Source organism: Plectrocnemia conspersa, unplaced genomic scaffold (genome assembly GCF_051122295.1).
Source record: "Plectrocnemia conspersa isolate PC_06_02 unplaced genomic scaffold, ASM5112229v1 ptg000001l, whole genome shotgun sequence".
Classification (NCBI taxonomy): domain Eukaryota; kingdom Metazoa; phylum Arthropoda; class Insecta; order Trichoptera; family Polycentropodidae; genus Plectrocnemia; species Plectrocnemia conspersa.
This window is the reverse complement of record NW_028277165.1, coordinates 10,969,946-10,994,335: the sequence shown is the minus strand read 5'-3', so window position 1 is coordinate 10,994,335 and position 24,390 is coordinate 10,969,946. Positions and strand designations below refer to the sequence as shown.

The 24,390-nt window shown below is 30.2% G+C and overlaps 6 protein-coding genes across 13 annotated transcripts; all 6 read left to right on the top strand.

The window, feature by feature from the left end:
- Positions 1-2,428: 2,428 nt before the first annotated feature.
- On the top strand, positions 2,429-4,273 carry LOC148238843 (uncharacterized). 3 transcript variants are annotated; one of them, XM_088192609.1, is made up of 5 exons: positions 2,429-2,508; positions 2,669-2,730; positions 2,800-2,875; positions 2,937-3,028; positions 3,093-4,273. In XM_088192609.1, exons 1-5 carry the CDS (start codon positions 2,481-2,483, stop codon positions 4,164-4,166), a joined length of 1,332 nt encoding a protein of 443 aa, XP_088048735.1. In that variant the 5' UTR covers positions 2,429-2,480; the 3' UTR covers positions 4,167-4,273. The 3 variants fall into 3 exon arrangements, with proteins under 3 accessions (XP_088048735.1, XP_088048744.1, XP_088048726.1); XM_088192618.1 differs by having other exon boundaries at positions 2,431-2,508; positions 3,104-4,273; XM_088192600.1 differs by having other exon boundaries at positions 2,445-2,508; positions 2,669-2,721; positions 2,788-2,875.
- A 1,149-nt stretch (positions 4,274-5,422) lies between these two features.
- LOC148238842 (uncharacterized) lies at positions 5,423-8,270 on the top strand. 3 transcript variants are annotated; one of them, XM_088192681.1, is made up of 4 exons: positions 5,423-5,580; positions 5,689-5,771; positions 5,842-5,917; positions 8,147-8,270. In XM_088192681.1, the coding sequence occupies exons 1-4, from the start codon at positions 5,562-5,564 to the stop codon at positions 8,203-8,205; spliced, it is 237 nt and encodes a 78-aa protein (XP_088048807.1). In that variant the 5' UTR covers positions 5,423-5,561; the 3' UTR covers positions 8,206-8,270. The 3 variants fall into 3 exon arrangements, with proteins under 3 accessions (XP_088048807.1, XP_088048798.1, XP_088048792.1); XM_088192672.1 differs by having other exon boundaries at positions 5,436-5,580; positions 5,707-5,771; positions 5,981-8,270; XM_088192666.1 differs by having other exon boundaries at positions 5,442-5,580; positions 5,981-8,270.
- Positions 8,271-9,160: 890 nt separating this feature from the next.
- On the top strand, positions 9,161-10,796 carry LOC148238841 (uncharacterized). 2 transcript variants are annotated; one of them, XM_088192736.1, is made up of 4 exons: positions 9,161-9,233; positions 9,337-9,410; positions 9,469-9,544; positions 9,606-10,796. In XM_088192736.1, the coding sequence occupies exons 1-4, from the start codon at positions 9,215-9,217 to the stop codon at positions 10,349-10,351; spliced, it is 915 nt and encodes a 304-aa protein (XP_088048862.1). In that variant the 5' UTR covers positions 9,161-9,214; the 3' UTR covers positions 10,352-10,796. The 2 variants fall into 2 exon arrangements, with proteins under 2 accessions (XP_088048862.1, XP_088048871.1); XM_088192745.1 differs by having other exon boundaries at positions 9,187-9,233; positions 9,337-9,399.
- A 1,109-nt stretch (positions 10,797-11,905) lies between these two features.
- LOC148238840 (uncharacterized) lies at positions 11,906-14,231 on the top strand. The gene is made up of 4 exons (XM_088192641.1): positions 11,906-12,062; positions 12,254-12,300; positions 12,366-12,441; positions 12,505-14,231. The coding sequence occupies exons 1-4, from the start codon at positions 12,044-12,046 to the stop codon at positions 13,596-13,598; spliced, it is 1,236 nt and encodes a 411-aa protein (XP_088048767.1). The 5' UTR covers positions 11,906-12,043; the 3' UTR covers positions 13,599-14,231.
- Positions 14,232-14,998: 767 nt separating this feature from the next.
- On the top strand, positions 14,999-20,219 carry LOC148238839 (uncharacterized). Of its 3 annotated transcripts, none has more exons than XR_015810753.1 (4): positions 14,999-16,267; positions 17,814-17,878; positions 17,944-18,019; positions 18,083-20,219. XR_015810753.1 is itself a non-coding variant. In XM_088192803.1 (4 exons), the coding sequence occupies exons 1-4, from the start codon at positions 16,516-16,518 to the stop codon at positions 18,400-18,402; spliced, it is 480 nt and encodes a 159-aa protein (XP_088048929.1). In that variant the 5' UTR covers positions 16,475-16,515; the 3' UTR covers positions 18,403-20,219. The 3 variants fall into 3 exon arrangements, 1 of the variants encoding a protein (XP_088048929.1); XR_015810751.1 differs by lacking the exon at positions 14,999-16,267 and adding an exon at positions 16,475-16,534 and having other exon boundaries at positions 17,805-17,878; XM_088192803.1 differs by lacking the exon at positions 14,999-16,267 and adding an exon at positions 16,475-16,534.
- A 1,896-nt stretch (positions 20,220-22,115) lies between these two features.
- On the top strand, positions 22,116-24,073 carry LOC148238838 (uncharacterized). Its single transcript, XM_088192698.1, has 4 exons — positions 22,116-22,167; positions 22,414-22,478; positions 22,544-22,619; positions 22,695-24,073. The coding sequence occupies exons 1-4, from the start codon at positions 22,149-22,151 to the stop codon at positions 23,633-23,635; spliced, it is 1,101 nt and encodes a 366-aa protein (XP_088048824.1). The 5' UTR covers positions 22,116-22,148; the 3' UTR covers positions 23,636-24,073.
- Positions 24,074-24,390: the final 317 nt, after the last annotated feature.

Genomic DNA, 24,390 nt, shown 5'->3' with positions numbered 1-24,390 from the left:
ATACGATGTATAAATGTTACAGTCAAGTAAAGTTATATTTTAATATTTTATAATTTTTTTGTTAATTATTTTAATTGTATTTTTTGTGTATTAAAATATTATTATGGATTATTTTTGACCATCGTGACGCATTGGGATAACCTATTAAGTTACGCTGGTCTTATTTTAATTTAAATAAATTTTCACTAATTATGTCCAAATACATTTTCACTAGTAGCTATATATTTCTACTAGCAAAAATATAATTTGACAGAAAGGCGCTAGTGAAATTATATGCTGCTCTAAAATGTCTATAAAACTCATTTTGCCAATAATTAAACATACATTTGCTGTTCAAACCCAAACCTAACCCAATTAAAGTTCTAAAACTTATTATATCTTTAGAACTTTCATTATGTCTAGTCCAAAATACAAATTAAGCCAACTTAGGGGAAAATAACCGAAAGAAGAAGTACAGACAGACGTCACATCTCGCATATTGCTCCATAGTTTGTTTGCACTTAGATCATTATTATTATCCGTAATTATGCATTTTAGGTGCGTAAATTAATTAATGATAAATTTGCATTTTAACAGGAGTAAAAATATATTTTAAGTGCGTAAATTATTTATTGATGTTTTACGTAAATATGTAAGACAACGGTTGTATGTATTTAAAATAAAGTGCAGACGTCCTTCTTTGAGAAGGATGATCCTTAAAATTTTGTCTTTTTTGAACAAAAATTTCTAAAATAACATTTTTATTAGCTTCCGCAGGAATTTATCCTCCTCGAACAGAAAATTCCGAGATAGCCTTTTTTATTTTTAGGGTCATCCTTTGATATTTTCAGAATCTGGCTACCTTATTTAACATGGCATTATTTTGAGATACGTGTGAACTAAAATCAATACTTTGTTCTAGGTACATCATTTTGGGAATTTGGCCAAAAAATGTGTTATTTAACTTTAATGAAATTTATTTATTTATTTAACCTTAATGAAATCGATATATTAAAAAATTATCACTGACTGGCTAACTTTTGCCCTCTCCCTCTCCCCCTATCCTTGGAAAAAGCTAAATCCCGTCCCTGATTCTATACCAAAACTTCTCGGAATATCACTCAAAGAAAATCTAAAAAAACGAATTATAATTTTAGAACTTTCATTAGGTCAAGTTCAAAATACAAACTACGCCCAGTGTATTACTTCGCTGTAGGAACGCTCATTACCGAATGTTCCCACTGCGACAGCGCCGACACCATTTTATCCATTTTGACGTAAATTTTTAGACTTCTGAGAAGGGATAAATAATTTTTGAACTCTTTTATTAGTAGTATTATACATTATATGCTTTATTTGTTAATATTATTATGAAAAGTCTTGTATGAATGCTAGATGAGAAGATTTTTTGGTTTTAGCTAAACAAGGATCCCCTTAAGTTACCTTAGAAAAAGGCATGTCATTTAATGACTTACTATGAATCTTAATCAAATAGAAATATTAAAAAAACGATCACTTACTTGCCAACTCATACCTCCCTCCCGAAAAAATCTGAAATGACGTCCCTGCAAAAATGTATCCAATATTTACACCTTTGCTTTAAATTTAAAGTCAAAGTGAATCTGAGCGTGTACAATTTTTTTGTGTAGTTTATTTATGAAAAAAATGAAATACACATGTGAAAATTTAGGATTTTTTACATTATTTTTATTATATTTTAGCATTTATTAACTAGATAACAAATATATTACTTATTATTTTTTGCGCTTTCAGATTAAGCGGCTTCCATAAATTATGCCACTGGTTTTTTAGTTTAATTTAACCTCCCCCCCCCTCCTATTCCCTATGTCATAGGTGTCAAATAATGCCAGACCTATGTTATAGGTGTCACATAATTCACCCGTATGTTACGTCATAGAACCAAAATTATTTTGATTTACAAAGGCAACAATATTACAGGTAGTATAGAATATGTATTTTGCATAATACTAATAGAATATGTACTTGATATTTATAACCATCTAACGTATATAAATCACACGCTGATACATTAGAGCTAATTATATATTATATTCATGTTTTAGGAAAACTGTTCTAAAAAAAAAAATACATTAGGGTTTCGTATGAACAAATTTAAATTCATGACGTTATATATTTTAAAAGACCCCCCTAACCCCTGTTTTTATGCTTTATGAAATGCGACAAAGGTTAGCGTAGCACGCACACTATATTATGCGTTCGCTCTGTGGAATTACAGATTTCAACTGCAAAAATAATAATTTATTTGTAATAATAAATATTTTTTAATTAAAACGATTTTTTATAAATTCATGAAAATGAATACTAGATGAAAATATTACAATTGATCAGAGCAGAGTGATTTATTCTAGGTACATAATAATTAAATCCGTAGATTTATAAATAATGCCTGCTCAAATATATTTCGCTTAGACCAAAACGTAGAGCTCAGCTGTCAAATTTTTCGATGTTTAATCGCTAGAATGTCATTTTCACATTTTATTAAAACGGGTATAATGCTAATGCCAAGATTTTTTTCCGTTTCAAATAAATAGTTTTTAAGTAGTATTTTTGGACTACAAATATTTGTTTGTAGCATCGTGTGGATTTTTCCTTTAATAATTTTAGAAATAAAAACAATATGTAAATGCTTACTATTTGCTATTTTTAGAACCAGCCCTTGAAAATAATGAAACATTTGATAATAGCGAAGAGAATAAACGTGAAATTAAGGTAAACTAAATAATAATATTCAATAGATGTAAAAACAAGTTTGATGTATATTATCGTTTTTGTCTCAAGTATGAGCATGTAAAAATAGAATATGACTCTGCTGATGAATACAAAATAGACGAAACGGATGCTTCGATTGAAACAGGTATGAAATTATGCTGCTTATTTATTAGAAATAATGTTTGTGTATCAATCTATTTTTCCAGAAACGCATGATGTTAAAGATATACTCGAAGCAAACGCTCTGGACGAAGGGATCTCACCTAATAAACCTTGGAACGATCGTATAGACACGCAAGTAATAATCGCCTCCGATGTTTATATAAAATTTACGTATAATAAAATATTTTTTTAATTTTTAGAAACATTTAAGAAAAATATATGAAAAACATTCCGACGGTTCGAATCGGCAGTCTGACAGAAATAAAAAATTTACTTGTACTTATTGTCATAAATTGTTCGCTCGAAAGAAAACTCTTAAAGATCATCTCGTTCTACATTCCGACTTGTTTAAATATAAATGTAAATTGTGCGGTAAAGGACTGAAAAATAAGGCTACCCTTTCGCTTCATATGAATATACATAGTGATTCTTTTCACTTTGAATGTGATAAATGCGGAAAAGAATTCAAAAGAAAGTTTAACTTAACACAGCATATGAACATCCACAGTGATTTTCGCCAATTTAAATGTAACAAATGTGAAAAATTGTTCAAATCTAAAGTTTACCTATCGAAACATATGATGGTACATAGTGATTCTTTCAAGTTTGCATGTAACAAATGCGGTAAAACGTTCAAAACTGGATCGGAAGTTTCGCGGCATATGTACGTTCATAGCAATTCTCACGACTTTCAATGTGACAAATGTGGAAAATCGTTTAAAACTAAAATCGGCATATCGAAGCATTTGACTATTCACGACGCATCTCGCGAGTTTGGATGTAAAAAATGTGGAAAAATATACAAAACGAAAATATCCCTTTTGCGGCATATGAGCGATCGTGGTGATTCTTATAATTTCAAATGTGATAAATGCGGTAAAGTATTGAAAAATAGAGCTACATTTTTACTTCACATGACTATTCATAGAGATTCTTGCGATTTTGAATGTAAGAAATGTAGAAAATCGTTCAAATCGAAAGTTTGTCTTTCGCGGCATATGGATGTTCATAGTGAATCATATAAATTTGAATGTGACATATGTGGCAAATTATTAAAAACCAAAGCTTACCTTTCGCGGCATATTAACACTCACGTTGATTCTTGTAATTTCAAATGCGCAAAATGTGAAAAAGCGTTTAAAACTAAATCTCTCCTATCGCGTCATATGAATATTCATAGTGATTCTCGACACGTCGAATGTGACAAATGTGGAAAGGCATTTAAATGCAAAGCTTATCTTTATAAGCACATGATTTTTCATTGTGATTATTGATTGTGGTGTGTAAATACTATTTATAAACCAATTAAAATTGTTCCAAAATGTTAAATGTATAATATGTTTGTAAATTTACCATATAAATAAACATGTTTTGATTCTAATTTGAAAAGAATAATCAAGAGACTCGCTGCTGGACTATAGACTTATAAGCAGGGCTGTGGAGTCGTTTTAAATTTTGCCAGCTCCGATTTTAACAATTTTATATTATATATAGCAATGAAAATAATAAGATTTAAAAAAACAATTAAGCACTTTTATTGACTTATTATAATCATATATTTAAAAAAGTAAATATAAAATATAGATTTAATAAAAAAAAATATTTATATTGAATGAAACGATACATTGAAATAAATAAAATGACATATAATAATTATACTCGTAAGGATAAAAGCTTGTTTCATTAGTATTATTTTGCCAAAGATCTAAATTTAATCTTTTCCATCCGCGATTTAAACTGAATTAGATATCTTAAAAAGTATTCCTCTAATAAGTCAGCGTTTATGGAAGCTCTTAAATCAGATTTGATTATTTTAAGCGCGGAAAATAAACGCTCTTTAGCATGGGCGGCTGGCAACAGAGATGCCATTTCAGTTTTTTCCAAAAGTCAGTTGTCGATAGTTTAATATTTCGATTTAATTAAAATTCATAGTATTCCATTACATGACATGCATTTTTCAGGCCAAAATCAAGGGGGTGGGCAAATGCCTCCACCTGCCCTCCCCTCAAATGACGTCACTGGCTGGCAAAGGACAAAAACTCAGCGAATGTCGGTAAGGGTTACAAACCTCAACGCTAGGTCAAAAAAATGGACGACTTCTCCAGATTTATTATCAGGCATATCTTAAACCTGTTAAGAAAGGGAAGGAGTGTCTCGGGAAACAAGCGATTCTTTTGATTACATATCTTAAAAATCCTTTTTCGAAAAGTAATTTTAAAATGGTAAATTTTGGTGTTTTGAGATAAAAAATCATAATTAGTTAGAAAAATGAAAATGAATGAGAATGAAATGCTGAAAACGCTTTTGTTTTGGAACATATTACATTTTTTAGGAAAATTTGTACTTCTCTGAAGAAAATATATTCAATAATAAATAAGATACGACAATTTTTAAAATATTGTGATTGATCTCATTTTACCGATATCTTGCCTGCCAAGCCAATAATAAAGTGCATTTAGTTTAACAACACCAAATATTGAAATGTGTAAAGGGCAGATATCGAATACTGATTTAATAAAATAAACATAAGCTTATTAGCAATTTATCTATTTTTTAACTCATCTCGTTTTTGTTGCACAAAACTATGGTCAGCCTAGCTATGCTCGAAAATTCGTCTTTTATGGACCAAACATTGGTTATAACCGCTGTCAGATTGACGTTGAGCCACAATGGCGTCTATCAAAAAAGGTATAATCTTTTTGATTACTTTGTTTTCTTCGACGTTTTTGCCTGAAACCTTAACAATATAAAATAACATCAGTTTGAATTAAAACCTATTATATTCTCGTTTAATAGCAAACTCCATATTTGCAGAAACTGACATAGAAAACGACGAAAAAACATTTGTGCCTGTTGACACGATTAAATGTAAAGTCGAGGTAATAAAAAGGTCGCAATTTATAACACTTGTTATTGCATATGATATTAAATAGTGTTTTTTTTTCTAAGGTCTATAATGTAAAATGCGAATACGACAGCAGTGAAGATGCACACCAGGATAAAATAGACGACATGTTGGAAATAGGTTAGACATACTTAACTGTTACATTTGAATAACTTTTAATTATTTATTATTATACGATTTTAGAAATACACGATGTTAAAGATGTACTTAAAAATGAAAAAATAGAAAAATGCACAAGTGTTAAACGTAGATATGGCAATTCAAATAAGTGCGAAAAATGTGGGAAAACATTCAAATTTAAAAGGACACTTAAACAACATATGACAACTCACACCGATGTTCGTAACTTTGAATGTGAAAAATGTAGGAAAGTGTATAAATGTCAAAATCATCTTGCACAACATATAAAAACTCATAGCGATGTTTGTTTATTTACATGTAAACAATGTGGAAAAGCATTCAAATTAAAAAGAAGCCTTTCATTACATATGAAAACTCATAGCGACTTTCGTGCTTTTGAATGTTGTAAGTGTAAAAAAGCTTTTAAATATAAAAGCAGTCTTTTAGAGCATATGAAAAGTCATGATGATGTTTGTGAATTTAAATGTGAAAAATGTGAAAAATTATTCAAATCTAAAAAGTATCTTTCACGACATACGCGAACTCATAGTGATGTTCTTGACTTTGAATGTGAAAAATGTACTAAAGTGTTTAAATCTCAAAAAAATCTTGCACAACATATCAAAACTCATAGTAATATTTGTGAATTTGAATGTAAAAACTGTAAAAAAACATTCAAATGTAGAAAGTATCTTTCACGACATATGCTAACTCATAGCGATGTTCGTGACTTTGAATGTCAAATATGTGGAAAAATTTTAAAATTTAAAGCCTGCCTTTCACAACATATGAAGACTCATAGCAACGTTCGTTGCTTTGAATGTGATATATGTGGAAACACATTCAAATTTAAAGAGTATCTTTCACAACATATGCTAACTCATAGTGATGTTTGTGGCTTTGAATGTATGAAATGTGGAAAAGCATACAAATGTAAAAGCAACCTTTTGAGGCATATGCAAACTCATAATGTTACTTTGGATTAAAATTTGTGGTAAATAATTAAAAATACTAAAAAAACTTCTAAAAAACAAGCTAAGTTGAGTGATGTTTTGAATTTTAATGTAAAAAAAGTCAAAAAGCATTTAAAGTATATGAAAACTATAAACAATATTTGTTACTTTAATAAATGTGAATTATGTAGAATAACATGAAATCTTATACAAAATTGTGTTTAAACTAAAATGAAAAAAGACTTATTAAAAATATATCATGTTACAATGTTAGATTATATTATAATGCAAGTACAAAAACGATATTACTCAGAAAAAGAGTTTTTTTGCGCAAAGAACATTTTATTTCAAAGGATTAGAAAAACCAAAGAAATTTTATTTAAAAAAATGTCTTAATGATTAATAATGATCATTTTATAAATACACTTTAATGATTCAAACATAATGTGAAGAATTTATTTCACTACAAAAATCCGAGCATCATATACCATTTAAATATTCTAGATATTGAATTTTGATTAAACAGGACTAAGATACAAAAATCGTATTCGAATATTAAAGCTAGCTATCTGAATATTCACCAATGCCAAAAGAACTTATAGTTAATTGAATCTTTATTCTGTTAATTGAGACAAGTGATCAAAACCGTATAATAAGTTTGTCTTCTGTCCACAGAATGAGAATTGGCAAACAATATAAACAATACTGGATGCAAATGTAAAGTTTTATCACTTTTTTGTAATAAATTATTTGTTTAATTACACCTCTTGTCATTCTGCTACTTTAATCGATAAGATATTTTTTTTATTAAATATTACCATGGACGCCAAAAACAATGCTACGTACGGCTCTAATTAACACCGCGAAATAAATCCAAAGTTTTTCATAACCTTAATTCTATGCAATTTCGGTTCTGAGAAACGAAGTGTATCTTAATTCTATGCAATTTCGGTTCTGAGAAACTTCTCCATCCACCAGGTTCCAGATAACGGATTAAAGCCATGTTCTAAAATGAAATTTTAGTAATCGCCGAGGAAAAACATAACCGCCCATCGCAGAAATATCTTATTCCCAAGCCCAATGCTAGGTTTTGTCTCTTAGTCTCTTAGTTAGGCTTGCTACACATTTCCAAAGAGGAGCTCCAATCAGGGGAGGGACGTCATTTCAGTTATCCATTCAGCAACAACAAATTGTTTTTTTACTAACAGTTCCGTGTCATTACGAGGTTTACGAAATATGTATTTACAATATATTAAGATTGATTTATCAAAAATAGGCAGACCTCGACCAGAAGACGACGACCGGCGGGGCCTCGTCGGCCGATCTCCCGTATAATCATATATTTAATTAAACATGTAATTATAATTGTTGATACAATAAATACTAGTGCAGCGGCTCAATCTGTTTCTAATTGCCACCCGTCACCAACCGTCTGCCAAACTCTTTATTTTTATTTTCAGAGTTGAATAAATACTCTCTTATGAAGAGAAAAGAAAAACGTACTTCTTCTTAGAATTGACATAAATCGCAAATAAGATCATTGAAGTAATGTTCGATGAAATTGTATTTTAGGCGCGCTTTTTGTTCCCTTCATGAATGATTCTTAGGTATGCAGACCGTGACATAATCAAGAATCATAATCATTATAAAATGTTTATTTTAATAATATATTTAATTTTACAAGCATATCATTATTTAAAATATATGTTACCGTTTTTATGTTTACAATTTTGTTATTAGCTATAATTCAATAATAAATAATATTTCGGAGTCGGAGTCGGACCATTTTAAGCGAAGTCGTAAAAAATCGACCGACTTCGACTCCTTTTTAACCCTTTCCACGGCGATCAATATTTTTTTTTAATTGTTCGTCGTGCACCGTGTGTTTTAAGTCGGTAATATGAAGTAAACAAAAGTTATCATGCACTTAAGCAAATACCCAACAACAGCCGATGTGGTCTAACGTAGACGCATACAATGGCGCGGCACTAATCCAAATGAATGACTGTCATAAAAATTCAGAGCTCCACAACTTTTCCAATATGTGTAGAAAAGTCATGTAAATTATATAGCAAAAATTATTATTTGTTCTTTATTCTTGGTTGTTATTTACATGAAAATAAGAGTCGGAGTCGGGAAAATTTTTCAATGACTTCACAGCCCCGGGAAAAACTAAAATACCACGTTACACAGAAGAGGTCGATTGAAGAAATATAAAATAACCCGTCCCTTAATGCCTCGCTTTTGTCGCAAGGAAATATGGTCAGCCTATCCATGCTCGAAAATTCATCTTATATGGACCAAACATTAGTTATAATCGCTGTCAAGCTGACATTGAGTTACGATGGTGTCTATCAAATCCGGTATAATCTATTTTACTATTTTCTATTTTGTTAAATTATCATTTTAAATTAAAACCTATTATATTTTACACCCTGCTAAATTGTTCACTTTTTAATTATATAGCCCCATTAATACCGGACATAGAAAACGATGAAAAAACATTCGCGTCTGTTGACACCGTTAAGTGTAAGGTTGAGGTAATAAATCGCAGTTTATATTAAATAGTGTGATATTAAATAGTGCATTTTATTCAAGGTCTTTAATGTAAAATGCGAATACGAAAGCAGCGAAGATACACACTTAGCCGAAATAGACGACATGTTGGAAATAGGTTAGACATACTTAATATTACATTCGAATAATTACAATTATTGATTATTATATAATTTTAGAAATACACGATGTTAAAGATGTACTTAAAAATGAAAAAATAGAAAAATTCAAGAGCGTTCAACATAAATATGATGATTTAAATGAATGCGACAAATGTAGAAAATTATTCAAATCTAAAAAGTGTCTTTTACAACATATGCTAACTCATAGCGATGTTCGTGACTTTGAATGTGAAAAATGTAAGAAAGTGTTTAAACGTCAAAACCATCTTGCACAACATATGAAAACTCATAGTGATATTTGTGACTTTGAATGTAAAAAATGTGGAAAAGCATTCAAATATAAAAGCAGCCTTTTATTGCACATGAAAACTCATAGCGATGTTCGTGACTTTGAATGTTGTATATGTAGGAAAGCATTTAAATATAGAAGCAGCCTTTCAGAGCATATGAAAAGTCATAGTGATGTTTGTGAATTTAAATGTGAGAAATGTGAAAAAACATTCAAATGTAAAGAGTATCTTTCACGACATATGCGAACTCATAGCGATGTTCGTGACTTTGAATGTGAAATATGTGGAAAAACATTCAAATATAAAACCAGCCTTTCAGAACATATGAAAACTCATAGCAATGTTCGTGATTTTGAATGTGATAAATGTGGAAACGCATTCAAATATAAAGAGTATCTTTCACGCCATATGCTAACTCATAGTGATGTTTGTGGCTTTGAATGTAAGAAATGTAGAAAAACATTTAAATATAATAGCAGCCTTTTAAGGCATATGCAAACTCACAGCAATTGAATATTGTAGAAAGTATTAACAACTAAAAAAACATTGATTGTACAAAAAATAATTTTACAATTTTTGGACATGGCTGTTTTTAACTCTTGGATATTATAATACAGATATGATAAGACAGAGAAAAACAATAGCTTTTCTAAATTAGCAAATCTAATAAAGTACTTATTAGTTATTTACCATATATCAGACGGCAGAGAATTGATAAAGGAAACATCCCATTCTTCAATGCATTATTCTTTGATTTTATGAGGATCGGGATCACATTCTTTGAAAAAAAAATCCTGTTCTAATAAATTGTCGGGGAAAAAAATAATATTTTTTCACCAAAGGTTGTGAAGATGAAGTGTAAGTGCGTTAAATAATCCTCCTATGTTTTCATTCATTATGTTTCTTTATAATCTTGTAAACCTGTGTTTTTTGGAATAATAAATAGTTTGAGAACTAAGATGATTATTATATGTACTCCACGCAATTGCTAAAGCTAAATTATTTTTTCGTATTTAGGAAAGATTGAGTATTTGTGCCATGTTCTTGCAATTTTAATTTTTTGAAAAAGGTAAAGAACCAATTATTATATTTATAAAAACACAATTTACATCTAAATATAAAATTAAATATAATTGTCTTTATTATTATTTTTATTTTGCATATTTTCATTTATGTAAAGAATTTATTTGAAAATAAAGATCTAAGCATGCGTGAAAGACTGAGCAAACGAGATTTTAAATTTGTCATTCTGCTGTTTTAAAAAATGAGATTAAAAAGAGCGCTGTATTATATTCTAATATTTACCGTGGGCGTCGTAAACATACTACCAGCAAGTTGTGGTTGCAGAGCTACTACAGATATAGTAACCAGATAAAAATTCTACTTCTACGAATTTTCGGTTCTGAAAAACTAGATTTATAAGATATCGTAAACTGTCTATTTCGTGCGAACAGCAGATTGAAGCAAAAGATTCATCGCTATTAGAATGTCTAATTGTTTTTATCTTTGTTTCGATCGTATGAAGTTTGTGAGTCCTTCGTTTCTTTTTATACTTATCAACACTGCAGTTTATCCTTTAAAAAGTCGAGAGCCACCTGTACATGTTCCAACCTCTAAACCAGGAATGACACTTCGTAAAGTTATTTTGTGCGTTTGGTGGAATATGCAAGGGATACCGCATTATGAATTCTAAAACTGGACTCAACAATTACTGCAGAAGTTTATTATTAACAATTGACATAATTGAACTAGAAATTGAAAAATAAAGTCCAGACTTGATCAATTGAAAGCGAGTGATTCTTCTGCACCACAATACACGCCCTCACAAGACGAAAATGACGCGTGATAAAACCGATGAGATGGTTTGGGAGATTTTAAAGCATCCTGTGTTTTCACTAGACTTTGCACCTTCAGACTATTTAGATCCATGAAACACAAATTAAGAGGGTAAAACATAATAGTGTGAGAGATGTGGAGGAGTATAGTTTGTTAATTTGTAGTTTTTATTTTCCAAACAGGGGCAAAAATTCCAGCCTTGGTTCAAGGGTTAAACCTCGAAATTGCATTAAAGGAAAATAAAATAACTCGTCCCGTAATGTCCGCTTTTGTCGCAAGAAAAAATAGTCAGCCTATACATGCTCGATAATTCATTTCATATGAACCAAACATTATATATACGAGCTGTCAACTTGACGTTAAGTTACAATGGCGTCTATCAAAACCGGTATAATCTATTTCATTATTTGCTTTCTTCGATGCGCTTTTGCTCGAAACCATGAATCGTTTATCAGTGAAATTCATTGATGTTTAAAATATCATCAGTTTGAATTGATACCTATTGTATTTTTCACGCTGCTAAATTGTTCACTATTTAATTATATAGCCCCCGTTTAATATCAAACTTAATATTTGCAGAAGCTGACGTAGGAAATGACGAAAAAACGATTAAATGTAAAGTGGAGGTAACAAATTGCAGTTTATTACACTTTTTAACGCAAGTGATATTAAATAGTGTATTTTTTTCTAGGTCTTTAATGTAAAATGTGAATACGAAAGCAGCGAAGATACACACCTAGACGAAATAGACGACATGTTAGAAATAGGTTAGACATACTTGACTGTTACATTTGAATGACTTTTAATTATTGATTATTGTACGGTTTTAGAAATGCACGATGTTAAAGATATACTTAAAAATGAAAAAATAGAAAAATGCACGAATGTTCAACGTACGTATGGCGATTCAAATAAGTGTGACAAATGTGGAAAAATATTCAAATCTAAAAAGACACTTAAACAACATATGATAACACATACCGATGATCGTCACTTTCAATGTGAAAAATGTAACAAAGTGTATAAAAGTCAAAACAATCTTACACAACATATGAAAATTCATAGTGACATTTGTGAATTTCAATGTAAAACATGCGAAAAAGCTTTCAAATATAATAAAAGCCTTTCATTACATATGAAAACTCATAGCGACGTTTGTAGTTTTGAATGTTGTAAATGTAGGAAAGCTTTTAAATATAGAAGCAGCCTTTCAGAGCATATGAAAAGTCATGGTGATATTTGTGAACTTAAATGTGAAAAATGTAATAAAACATTCAAATATAAAAAGTATCTTTCCCGACATATACAAACCCATTTAGATGTTCGTGACTTTGAATGTGAAAAATGTAGGAAAGTTTTTAAATGTCAAAATAATCTTACACAACATATGAAAATACATAGCGATTTTTGTGAATTTGCTTGTAAAGTATGTGGAAAAGCATTCAAATATACAAACAGCCTTTCATTACATATGAAAACGCATAGCGATGTTTTTGGCTTTGAATGTTGTAAATGTATGAAAGGTTTTAAATATAGAAGCAGCCTTTCAGAGCATATGAAAAGACATGATGATATTTACGAATATAAATGTGAAAAATGTAAAAAAACATTCAGCTGTAAAAAGTATCTTTCACGACATATGCAAACTCATATGGAAGTTCGTGACTTTGAATGTGAAATATGTGGAAAAACATTAAAATTTAAAGCCAGCCTTTTACAGCATATAAAAACTCATAGCAATGTTCGTGACTTTGAATGTGATATATGTGGAAACACATTCAAATTTAAAGAGTATATTATACAACATATGCTATCTCATAGCAATGTTTATAGCTTTGAATGTATGAAATGTGGAAAAGCATACAAATGTAAAAGCAACCTTTTGAGGCATATGCAAACTCATAACAATGTTTGTAACTTTTAATTGAAAAATGAAAATATTAGCAACAATTTATAATGCAATAAGAAATATGCAATCTCAAAATGGTGTAAAAATGTTTATAAATATAAACGTGGCCTTTCAGAGCATATGAAAACTCTTAGCAATGTTTGCTACTTTGAATGTGACAATTGTGAAAAAATACTAAAATAAAAGGGTACATATCCTTCATCCTATATGCACATAAATATGTTTGTGGTTTTAAACGTAAGAAATTTAAATGAAAACAATTTGGAACTCGATTTAAATATAAATTCAGCGTTTCAAAGCATATGAAAACTCATAACAAGGACATTGATGTATATGAATTAGAGTGGACCCCCCCCCCCCCCCAATAACACAGTAGATTGGGGACATGCTATTCGGGTGAGTGTAGTTGAAGAATTAGAAAATACTCGACGTACGTACAAATCAGGCATGTGTGATGAGATGTCCTCTCTTTAGCTCACTCACGCATAAAGTAACGGCTGCTAGGGACCCGATATTGTCACAATTGAAAAAATATGTTTATTATAAAATTATAGTAATGTTGTTTATGAATTTTTTTATAATTTAATAAAAGAAAACAAAGATGATAAAAAATGGAAAAGGTCATTAAAATATATTTGATTTCCAAAATGTCTCGTTTTATTGAAAAATGTGAAAAGTTCTTCCTGCCAAAAATGTCCCTTATTCATATATCCTGAATCTGGTCACCCTATCTTATCTCTCACTCACCTTGTCACTTAACATTTGAGAGGCACAGTAAGCGACTGACACGATTGCTTATGTATTAGAGTCGCATCACAGAGGATATAAACTCGACAACTTTTATATTTACATGCATATGTATGTATTTGAAATGTTTCGCGAGGACTGTACTTAGATTACATTTTAGTGCGAGAAATAAAAAGGATGCAAGTCAATAAAGCATTTTTATTTTACTTTTAAACGAATGATTTATTAATTATACGAAGAAAAAAAATGCAACATTTGGCACATTTTGGAAATCAAATATATTTTATGAACTTTTTACATTTTTTTATATCCATGTTTCCTTTTATTAAATTATAAGAAAAAATCACAATTGACATCACTTAAAATCAGTGTTATTCTGTTTTCCTGTGTAACGACTTCAGGCCAAATACATTTCCAACAAGTATTAAGCGTAAAAGATTTCACCTCCTTGGGAGACAAATTCCACACAATTAAAAATTTCTTCCATGACTGAGTTTATGTTATATTGGAATCAGAACACATTTTATTAAAAATATAATACAATAATGTGACTTAGCCCTTGGCCCGTCAGGCAGGGCCAGACCTAGGTTATTTGGCGCCCCAGGCAAAAACTAAATTTGCACCCCTCTTCCCCCTGACAATACTTTAATAACTCATTACATGAGATCGAAAATATAATTCAAATTAAAGTAATCTAATATTATATTTGACACGATACTATTTTTTGCGACTGTGTGTATTTAAGAATATGTAGTTTTTTTTCGTGAAATAATCTAAAGATTACACAGTAGGATGTACCAAAAAAAACTAATCTCCATGGTGAAACTCACAATGAGAAATGTCAAATGCCAAGTGAGAGTACAAAATGATCTATCAAAACTTTTGCGGACACTCAACAGCCTACGACAGGGCGATGGCTTAGTATGCAGTTTGTTCAACATTGCCCTAGAAAAAGAAACCCGAGATGCCAAACTGGATATAACCAGCAGTGTGTATAATAAATCGATAAAATCTTCGCTTGCGCTGATGACATAGATATAGTGGCGAGATCAAAACAGCAACTAATAGCAGCCATTAACGCAATTGAATCATCAGCCAGGAAAATGGGGTTGAAGATCAATGAAACAAAAACATGTCGGTTATGCCTAGTTTGAGGAGCCAGTATCCTGTAAATCTCGAAATGAACGAATACACTTTGAGTATGACAGTGACTTCATGTACCTCGAAACTCTGTTAACCGCTACAAAGGATGTCAGTAATGAGATCAAGAGACGATTAGTGTCAGCAAATAAATGCTTAAAATAAAAGAAGGAAGTTGGAAGAAAAATATTATTGTAACCGATGAATGTCCGGTTTATATGAAGTTTAATAATGAGGTAGCGAACCTAACCTAACCTAACCGGCGAACGGTTGACGATGCTCGATTAATATAAAGTTGAAAAATATGGAACAGTTTACCTAGCCAATCAATGACCGGTTTATATGAAGTTTAGTCGTTTAATAACGAACTTAATCTATGTAGGATCGCTGTCGGTGTTCTCCTCTCCATACTGTTAATCTCCCAACAGCCCGACTTCACGGCTTCCACCCTCTTGAATTCGCATCAAATAGAAATAATATATGCATGTTTTTATTGCTTTACAGCGAATCGCTTAGGTCAAATAATATTATATATTATCAGCGCTGCAAATAATATTAGATTATATTCTTTAACAACATTGTTTGACAACTGTAAGTGAATATTGCGTCTTTATTTGTTATAACGGCACCCTAAAATATCTAGCGCTCCAGGCGATCGCCTATACTGCTTGCCCCTCGGGCCGGCCTTGCGGTCAGGCTCACTACACAAGGCATTTCCAAAGAAGAGCTCCAATTGCCCCGCTAGAAACTGCATCAAATTGAATTTAAAAAAATATAATTGGAAATAATAGTGAACGGTATAAACTAAACAAAAGTCTGAATTTTTAATAATTATAATTCCGCTTTTGTATTTTTAATTTTTAACATCATCATATTAAAATATATAACTAAAAAGGCTTATTAAATTATACTGAAGAAATATAACCTGTCCCGTAATGTCCCGCTTTTGTCGCAAGGAAATGTAGTCAGCCTATCCATACTCGATAATTCATCTTACATGGACCAAACATTATTATAACCGCTGTCAAATTGACGTCGAGCTACTATGGCGTCTATCAAAGCCGGTTAATCTTTTTGTTCCGTTGATTTTCCCGGACAGGATTAATTCGAATTCGAATTTTGCAGACAGGATCTTTCCGAACAAAAACAATATTTTAATATTATATTAAAAAACATTAAGGTCAACATTTGGATTGTTGAATTTTTAAGTGTTCAATGAATTCAATGTAGCAATCAATTTTAATTAAAGCCAATGAATTTATATATTTACTTGGTGAAAAAATATTTTTCCTAATATTTTTTTCAAGCATATATTGCTTTTAGAAATATTGTTTCAAGTAAAGACAAAACAAATATCTATAAATAAATCATATGTGTAATTTTGTTACTGGTGTAGCTATTTGCTTCATAATAATTTCCCATTTTCATTGACATATTGAAATATGTACATCATAATCTTATGCTACAATTTATTTAATAATTCTACATGTTGCTTATTGATAAACTTATGATATTTAACTTGAAATAATAAATATTAACAGTGTAATTTTATTAAACGTAACGTAAAAGTATGTGGTAATGGAAATAGACCATAGAAAAAAGTTGTTTGAAGTTATGCAAGGGATTAATTTTATTACGTGTCACTACTAGGTATTATGTTTTATGAAGATCCTTTCGAACGGATTTAGATTTAGGTAATTAGGACGCATATTCAATACATCATAATACAGTAATACATGTAAGTAATATACTTGGTGAATCAGAGGGAAAAAATTTAGCCTGCACAGCAATTTTTATTTGTTAATCACATCCGAAATTTGCCATTCATTTTCATAAAAGCCGCCGTTGTACCCAATTCGTTATAATCAATCTTTATTTTACTTTTAACTGTCCATTTTTATAGACCTCAGTTAGTCAAAAATGTTGTCAAAATACCAACAACGGTTATTTTGAATTATAATTATTCATTGGATTAAATTCACATTGATTGCTATTACATTGAACTAGGTAGTAAAAAATTCAACAATCCAAATGTTTACCTTCATTTTTTTTTAGTATTATATTCATAATATTTTTTGTCACCAAAAATTAGTGTCCGGAAAAATCCTGTCTGTAAAATTCCGGGCACCAATCTACTTAATTATTTTGTTTTATTCGGTTGCAATTTATAATAAATTGAAACAAGTATTTTTTTAAAACCTTGTATCATTTATTCACGAATTATCAGTTTGGATTAAAACCTATTTTATTTTTTACGTAGTTAAATTATTTATTTTTAAATTAGATAACCCCATTTATTATTAGACTAATTTAGATAACCCCATGTAATATTAGCTTTTTCAGAAGCTGACATAGAAAACAACAAAAAAACATTTGCTTCTGTTGACATGATTAAATTTAAAGTGGAGGTAACAATTCGCAGTTTATAACACTTGTTAACACATGTGATATTAAATAGTAGATTTTTTTCAAGGTCTTAAATGTAAAATGCGAATATGAAAGCAGCGAAGATACACACCTAGACATAATAGACGACATGTTGGAAATAGGTTAGACATACTTGACTATTATATTTGAATAACTTTTGATAATTGATTATTATATGATTTTAGAAATGCACGACGTTAAAGATATACTTAAAAATGAAAATATAGATAAACGTACAAGTGATCAACATACATATGGCGATTCAAATAAGTGCGACAAATGTGGAAAAACATTTAAATCTAAAAAGACACTTAAACAACATATGATAACCCATTCTGATGTTCGTCACTTTGAATGTGAAAAATGTAAGAGAGTGTATAAAAGTCAAAACAATCTTACACAACATATAAAAACTCATAGCAATGTTTGTGAGTTTAAATGTGAAAAATGTGGAAAAGCATTTAAATTAAAAAAAAAGCCTTTCATTACATATGAAATCTCATAGCGACGTTTGTGGTTTTGAATGTTCTAAATGTAGGAAAGGTTTTAAGTATAGAAGTGGCCTTACAGAGCATATGAAAAGTCATAGTGATCTTTGTGAACTGAAATGTGAAAAATGTGAGAAAACATTCAAATATAAAAAGTATCTTTCACAACATATGCTAACTCATAGCGATATTTGTGGCTTTGAATGTATGAAATGTGGAAAGGCATTCAAACATAAATGCAACCTTTTAAGGCATACGCAAACTCATGTTCGTCACTTTGAGTGTGAAAAAGCATTCGAATATGAAAGCAACCTTTTGTGGCATATGCAAACTCATGTTCGTCACTTTGAATGTGAAAAATGTAGGAGAGTGTATAAAAGTCAAAACTATCTTACACAACATATGAAAACTCATAGCGATGTTTGTGAATTTGAATGTGAAGTATGTAGAAAAGCATTTAAATTAAAAAAAAGCCTTGCATTACATATGAAATCTCATAGCGATGTTCGTGCTTATAAATGTTATAAATGTAGGAAACTTTTTAAATATAGAAGCAGCCTTTTAGAGCATATGAAAACTCATAGTGACGTTTGTAAATTTAAATGTGAAAAATGTGAAAAAACATTCAAATCCAAAAAGCATCTTTCATTACATATGCAAACTCATATGGGTGTTCATGACTTTGAATGTGAAATATGTGGAAAAACATTAAAATTTAAAGCCACCCTTTTACAACATATGAAAACTCATAGCAATGTTCGTTGCTTTGAATGTGATATATGTGGAAACAAATTCAAATTTAAAGAGTATCTTTCACAACATATGCAAACTCATAGCGATGTTCGTGGCTTTGAATGTATGTAATGTGGAAAAGCATTTAAATATAAAAGCAACCTTTTGAGGCATATGCAAACACATAGTAATGTGTGTAACCTTTAATTTAATACAGTTATTTAAAAAACCACAAAAACAATTTTTCAAAATATTCTATCTCAGTAATTTTAAATATGATAAATGTAAAAATGTTTTTATATATATGCAGTTTTTCAGAGCATACAAAAACTCATAGCAATGTTTGTGGCTTTGAATGTAAGAAATGTGGAATAGTATTTTTCACAAAATATGGAAACTCATAATGATGTTTGTGAGTTTGAATGTGGAAAAGCACTTAAATATAAATCCAGCTTTTCAATGCATATGAAAATTCAATTCAGAAAATGTTTGTGAGTTTGATGAAGATGAATTATATGGAGTAATATTTAAATATAGAAAGTATCTCACAATATATGAAAACTGATTTTGATGTTCGCTAACATTAATATGAAATAGCATTAAACTATAAAATCACAAATATGTCAGAAAAAATATCCTGTGATAAAGATGAACCAAAAGTATATATCAGAATCCATGATATAACATTTGAACTCAATTGTTCATGAAACTAGGATGAGAAGTAGAATAGAGAAATACACAGACATAGCAGAGAAAAAAGAGAATAAGATGCAAAATGTGAGGTATGAGCAGAAATGAAATCAAAAGGATGTATTGTCTCAAATGCAATAACTAGATATGTCCGAAGCATGCTGATATTACTTGTAAATTATTTTTGAGACAGGATGAACTTCTAACTACTAATTCGATCTTTTTTTTCTTTATGCTTAATATTTAGTTAAAAATGATTATATTGTGACCAGTGCAGTAGCATTGTATTGGGATCAATGCATATTCCAAGAGCGCTCTGTGCGCTCATCATCTTTATTCTGGAATCAAATCCTGTTGTTAATGTCCAGTGTTTGAAAAATTAAGTGAAAATATAAATATGGATTTTTCGAAATCAGTTATTTTTTTCCAAAAACGAAGATGTCATATATTTCTTTCCCTTCCTTTTATTTGCACCTTCTTCAAACAAAAAAATATTAGGTAATCTCAAACTGATATCTTTTAAACTTGAATACAGTTCCTGATATTATTTTGAAATTTATTATAATTTAACACTTGTTAAATTTATGAAATTTTTTTAAATTTCATAAAATTTGCCAGCGAATTTGCTGACAAATATCACCACCTTAAAAAATATGGTACACTTCCATATGAAACACTATAAAAACGTTCTATTAGCAGATATTTATGTCATTTATTGAAATACTATGAATTTTAATGAAATCGAAATATTAATAAAGCAACCATTAAATGGCCAACTTTTGCAACCCCCCCCCCCTGGAAAAATTAAAATAATGTACCTGAATCTAAACCGGAAATTATCGTATTATCACTCTAAAAAAACAGTCGAATCTATCCCGAAAATATTTTTTTAAACATGTCATTTCAGTGAAATCATATCGGAATACATTTTCATCGATAGATATATATATTTACTAGTGAAAATATAATTTATCTGGCAGGTTGCATGCTGTTCAAACCAAAACAAACTGACACGAATTAAGCAAATCCAACATGCCCTAATAAAAGTTCTAAAACTAATTATAGTTTTAGAATATTTATTAAGTCAAGTCCAAAATATTTTTCTCAGGGAAAAATAAGCCGAAGAATGAGTACAGACAAATGTCACATCTCGCATATTGCTCCATAGTTCGTCTGCGCTTCGATATTAAACTATGTTTTAAAAATATTATAGCTATCCTTACCGATATTACTACGAACGCTCGTTACCGAGCATTCCCACTGCGATGGCGACGGCACGATTTTATTGCTTTAGACGTGGATTTTGACTTCTGAGAAGGAATAATTTGTTTTTGCGCTCTCCTGATGTTTTCCTTTTGATAGTGTTTTTTTCTTATTCAGCTTGAGCGCCATCTGGATATTATACTAAAATAATTGAATGTACAAAATCAATTCAATATTAATTTTATTTGAATTAAATAAATTTAAATTATTGAATTATTTACCTTCGAGTAATGCTTTAGGATATACGGTGCTTTTGGTGATTCTATTTCGCGCATATACAAACAAAGCGCTTGGTTTTTCTACACGGGAGCATGCAACGTATGTATAAGAAGATGTATGGTTGCAATCCAGCTAAATCAAGTGAATTCAAGAATTCAGTTGAATGATTTACTGCTTTATCTTGATTCATAACAGTATCTACTGATTTATGGGTATATATTTCACCTGGTAACACATATTGAATGATGATCTTAACAACATTTACATCCACGTTTTTTGCAGCTAATATTGCACGTTCATTTAACCATTGATGACTTTTGTAATGTTGTGTGATATCTTGAAATACGCATTGAATCAATTCTTCTTTTTTATCAGCTGGTGTTGTACGTGGTATAACAAGTAATGTCTGACGAAAATTACCTACTAAGAATATTAGCGCACCACCGAATAGCTGTTCGTTTCCACGTAAATCTTGCAATGTTTGATCCAGTGCAATTGATATTTGTACGACGACCAATATGTTGTCGTTTTGGTGCCATTGTTTCGCAACAAAACAGCCAAAAATCAATTATCACAATTAATATTTAACAATTGAATATCAAAAAATGCTTTATTTCATAAAACATACTTTCGAAATCAGAGCTCAATTTTGCCCGACTGGCTAAATGATTGTGTTTTAATATTTATTACTGCGCATTGATTAATTTTGTTAAGAAATAAGCAGTTTTTATAACATTTTCATAATTAAAATTATAAAAAAGTTTTTAATTACCTCATATTCTATTTATGCACGAATATTCACCGTATATAGACCAAACTTATGATAATTTTAATCTGCTGTCAACTTGACGTCGTTACAATGGCGTTTATCAAAACCGGTATAATACATTTTATTATTTTTTTAACGCAATGAACTATTAAAAATACTATCACTTAGAAATGAAACCACTCGTATTTTATATTTTCTTGATTATATAAAATTAGATTAAATTCTATGAAATAACTTATCTACTGTATGTATGCCCAGTCAATAATCGGAACCAGTTATTCTACATAATATAAACCGTCAAATTGTTCACAATTTAATTAGATGCCCCTTTAAGAATTATACTTTATATTTGCAGAAGCTGACATAGAAATCAATGAAGAAACATTTCCCTCCGCTGACTCGGTGAAATGTAAAGTCGAGGTAATGAATCGCATTTTGTGACATTTTTGAACGCATAGGATGTAAAATAATATATTTTTTTCAAGTTCATAAATGTAAAATGCGAATGTGATAGCAGCGAAGATACACACAAAGGAACCCTAGATGACATGTTCGAATTTGGTTAGACATACTTAATAATACAGCATACTGTTACATTTTAATATATTTCAAGTATTGATTATATTATATTTTCAGAAATTCACGATGTTAAAGATACAATTAAAAAAGAAAAAGATAAATACACACGCGTCCAACGTACGATTGGTGATTCTTCTAAAAATGAGTGTGACAAAAGTGATTTTGAATGCGAAAAATGTGGAAAAGCATTCAAATATCAAGTTTATCTATTACGACATATGCAAATTCATAACTATGTTCGTGACTTAAATTGTGAAAAATGTGGAAAAGCATTCAAATATAAAACCAGCCTTTTGGAACATATGAAAACCCATAGCAATGTTCTTGATTTTGAGTGTAAAATATGTGGAAAAGCATTCAAATATAAAACTAGCCTTTCAAAACATATGAAAACTCACGGTGCTTTCGGATGTAATAAATGTGGAAAAGCTTATAAATATAAAAATGGCCTTTATGAGCATATGAAAACTCATAGCAATATTCGCGACTTTGAATGTGATAAATGTGGCAAAACATTCAATTCTAAAAAATTTCTCGCACCACATATGCTAACTCATAGCGATGTTTCTGGCTTTGAATGTGAAAAATGTGGAAAAGTATTAAAATATAAAACCAGCCTTTCGGGGCACATGCAAACTCATAGCAATGTCCATGATTTTGAATGTGAAAAATGTGGAAAAGCATTAACAACTAAAAGCAATCTTTTAAAACATATGCGAACTCATAGCGATGTTTGTGACTTTAAATGTGAAAAATGTGGAAAAGCGTTCAAACGACAAGAGTACCTTTCACAACATATGCAAATTCATAGTAATGTTTGTGTTTTTGAATGTGAAAAATGTGGAAAAGCATTCAAACGACAAGAGTATCTTTCACTGCATATGCAATCTCATAACGATACATTGAAGAATGAATTTGATTGTGAAACATGTAGAAAAACTTACAAATCTAAAAAATCACTTTCAAAACATAAGAAAACTCATAGTAATGTTCATTAATTGCAATGTGGAAAAATATCTCATGCTTTGTTTAAACTGTAGTCAGAGGTGGACTATACGCTAGAGCAGAGGTTCCCAACCTTTTTGTATCCTAGAGCGCATTTTACAATATCGGTAGGGCGGCGGGCACCACCTGACTCGTCAAAGATTCCTTTTTTGCCACTTACAGGAGCTATAATCGGAAAAAAGTCGGTGATCTTGGCCGATTTCAGTTCTAGCTTCGGTTCGGACAACTTCGAGAAAGTGTAGTAGAGGCTTAACAAATAATTAAAAATAATTTAAATTTTGAATTAGTGTTTGGGAAAAAAAAATTATTGCAGTCAAATAGTGGCGGCGCACACAAATCGGTCCGTGGGCGCCATGGCGCCCGCGGGCACGCCCTGCACTAGAGCAAGGGTTCTCAAATTTTTACTAATAAAAGTGATATTTATAATCAAATGATAAACCATTTTAAATGTAAATTAATTAATTATGTTCCTAAATATACATTAAACCTTTACATTATAAAAATAATGTGTAAATGGTAGGTAATAATAATTGACAAATAAATAGTATTGGTGAGGACTAATGCGAGTCAATAAGATAAAGCCTGACATTAAAATCAATTTTAATGTCAAGCTTTATCTTCGTTAAATTTAAACGTAAGTCTTAAACGCTTTCCCCTTATATGTTTAATTTTGAGAGAAAAAACAATGAGAGAGTTCAGATTTGTATTCTGACAGAAATATTTGGACTTCTAAACGTAATTCAAAGAA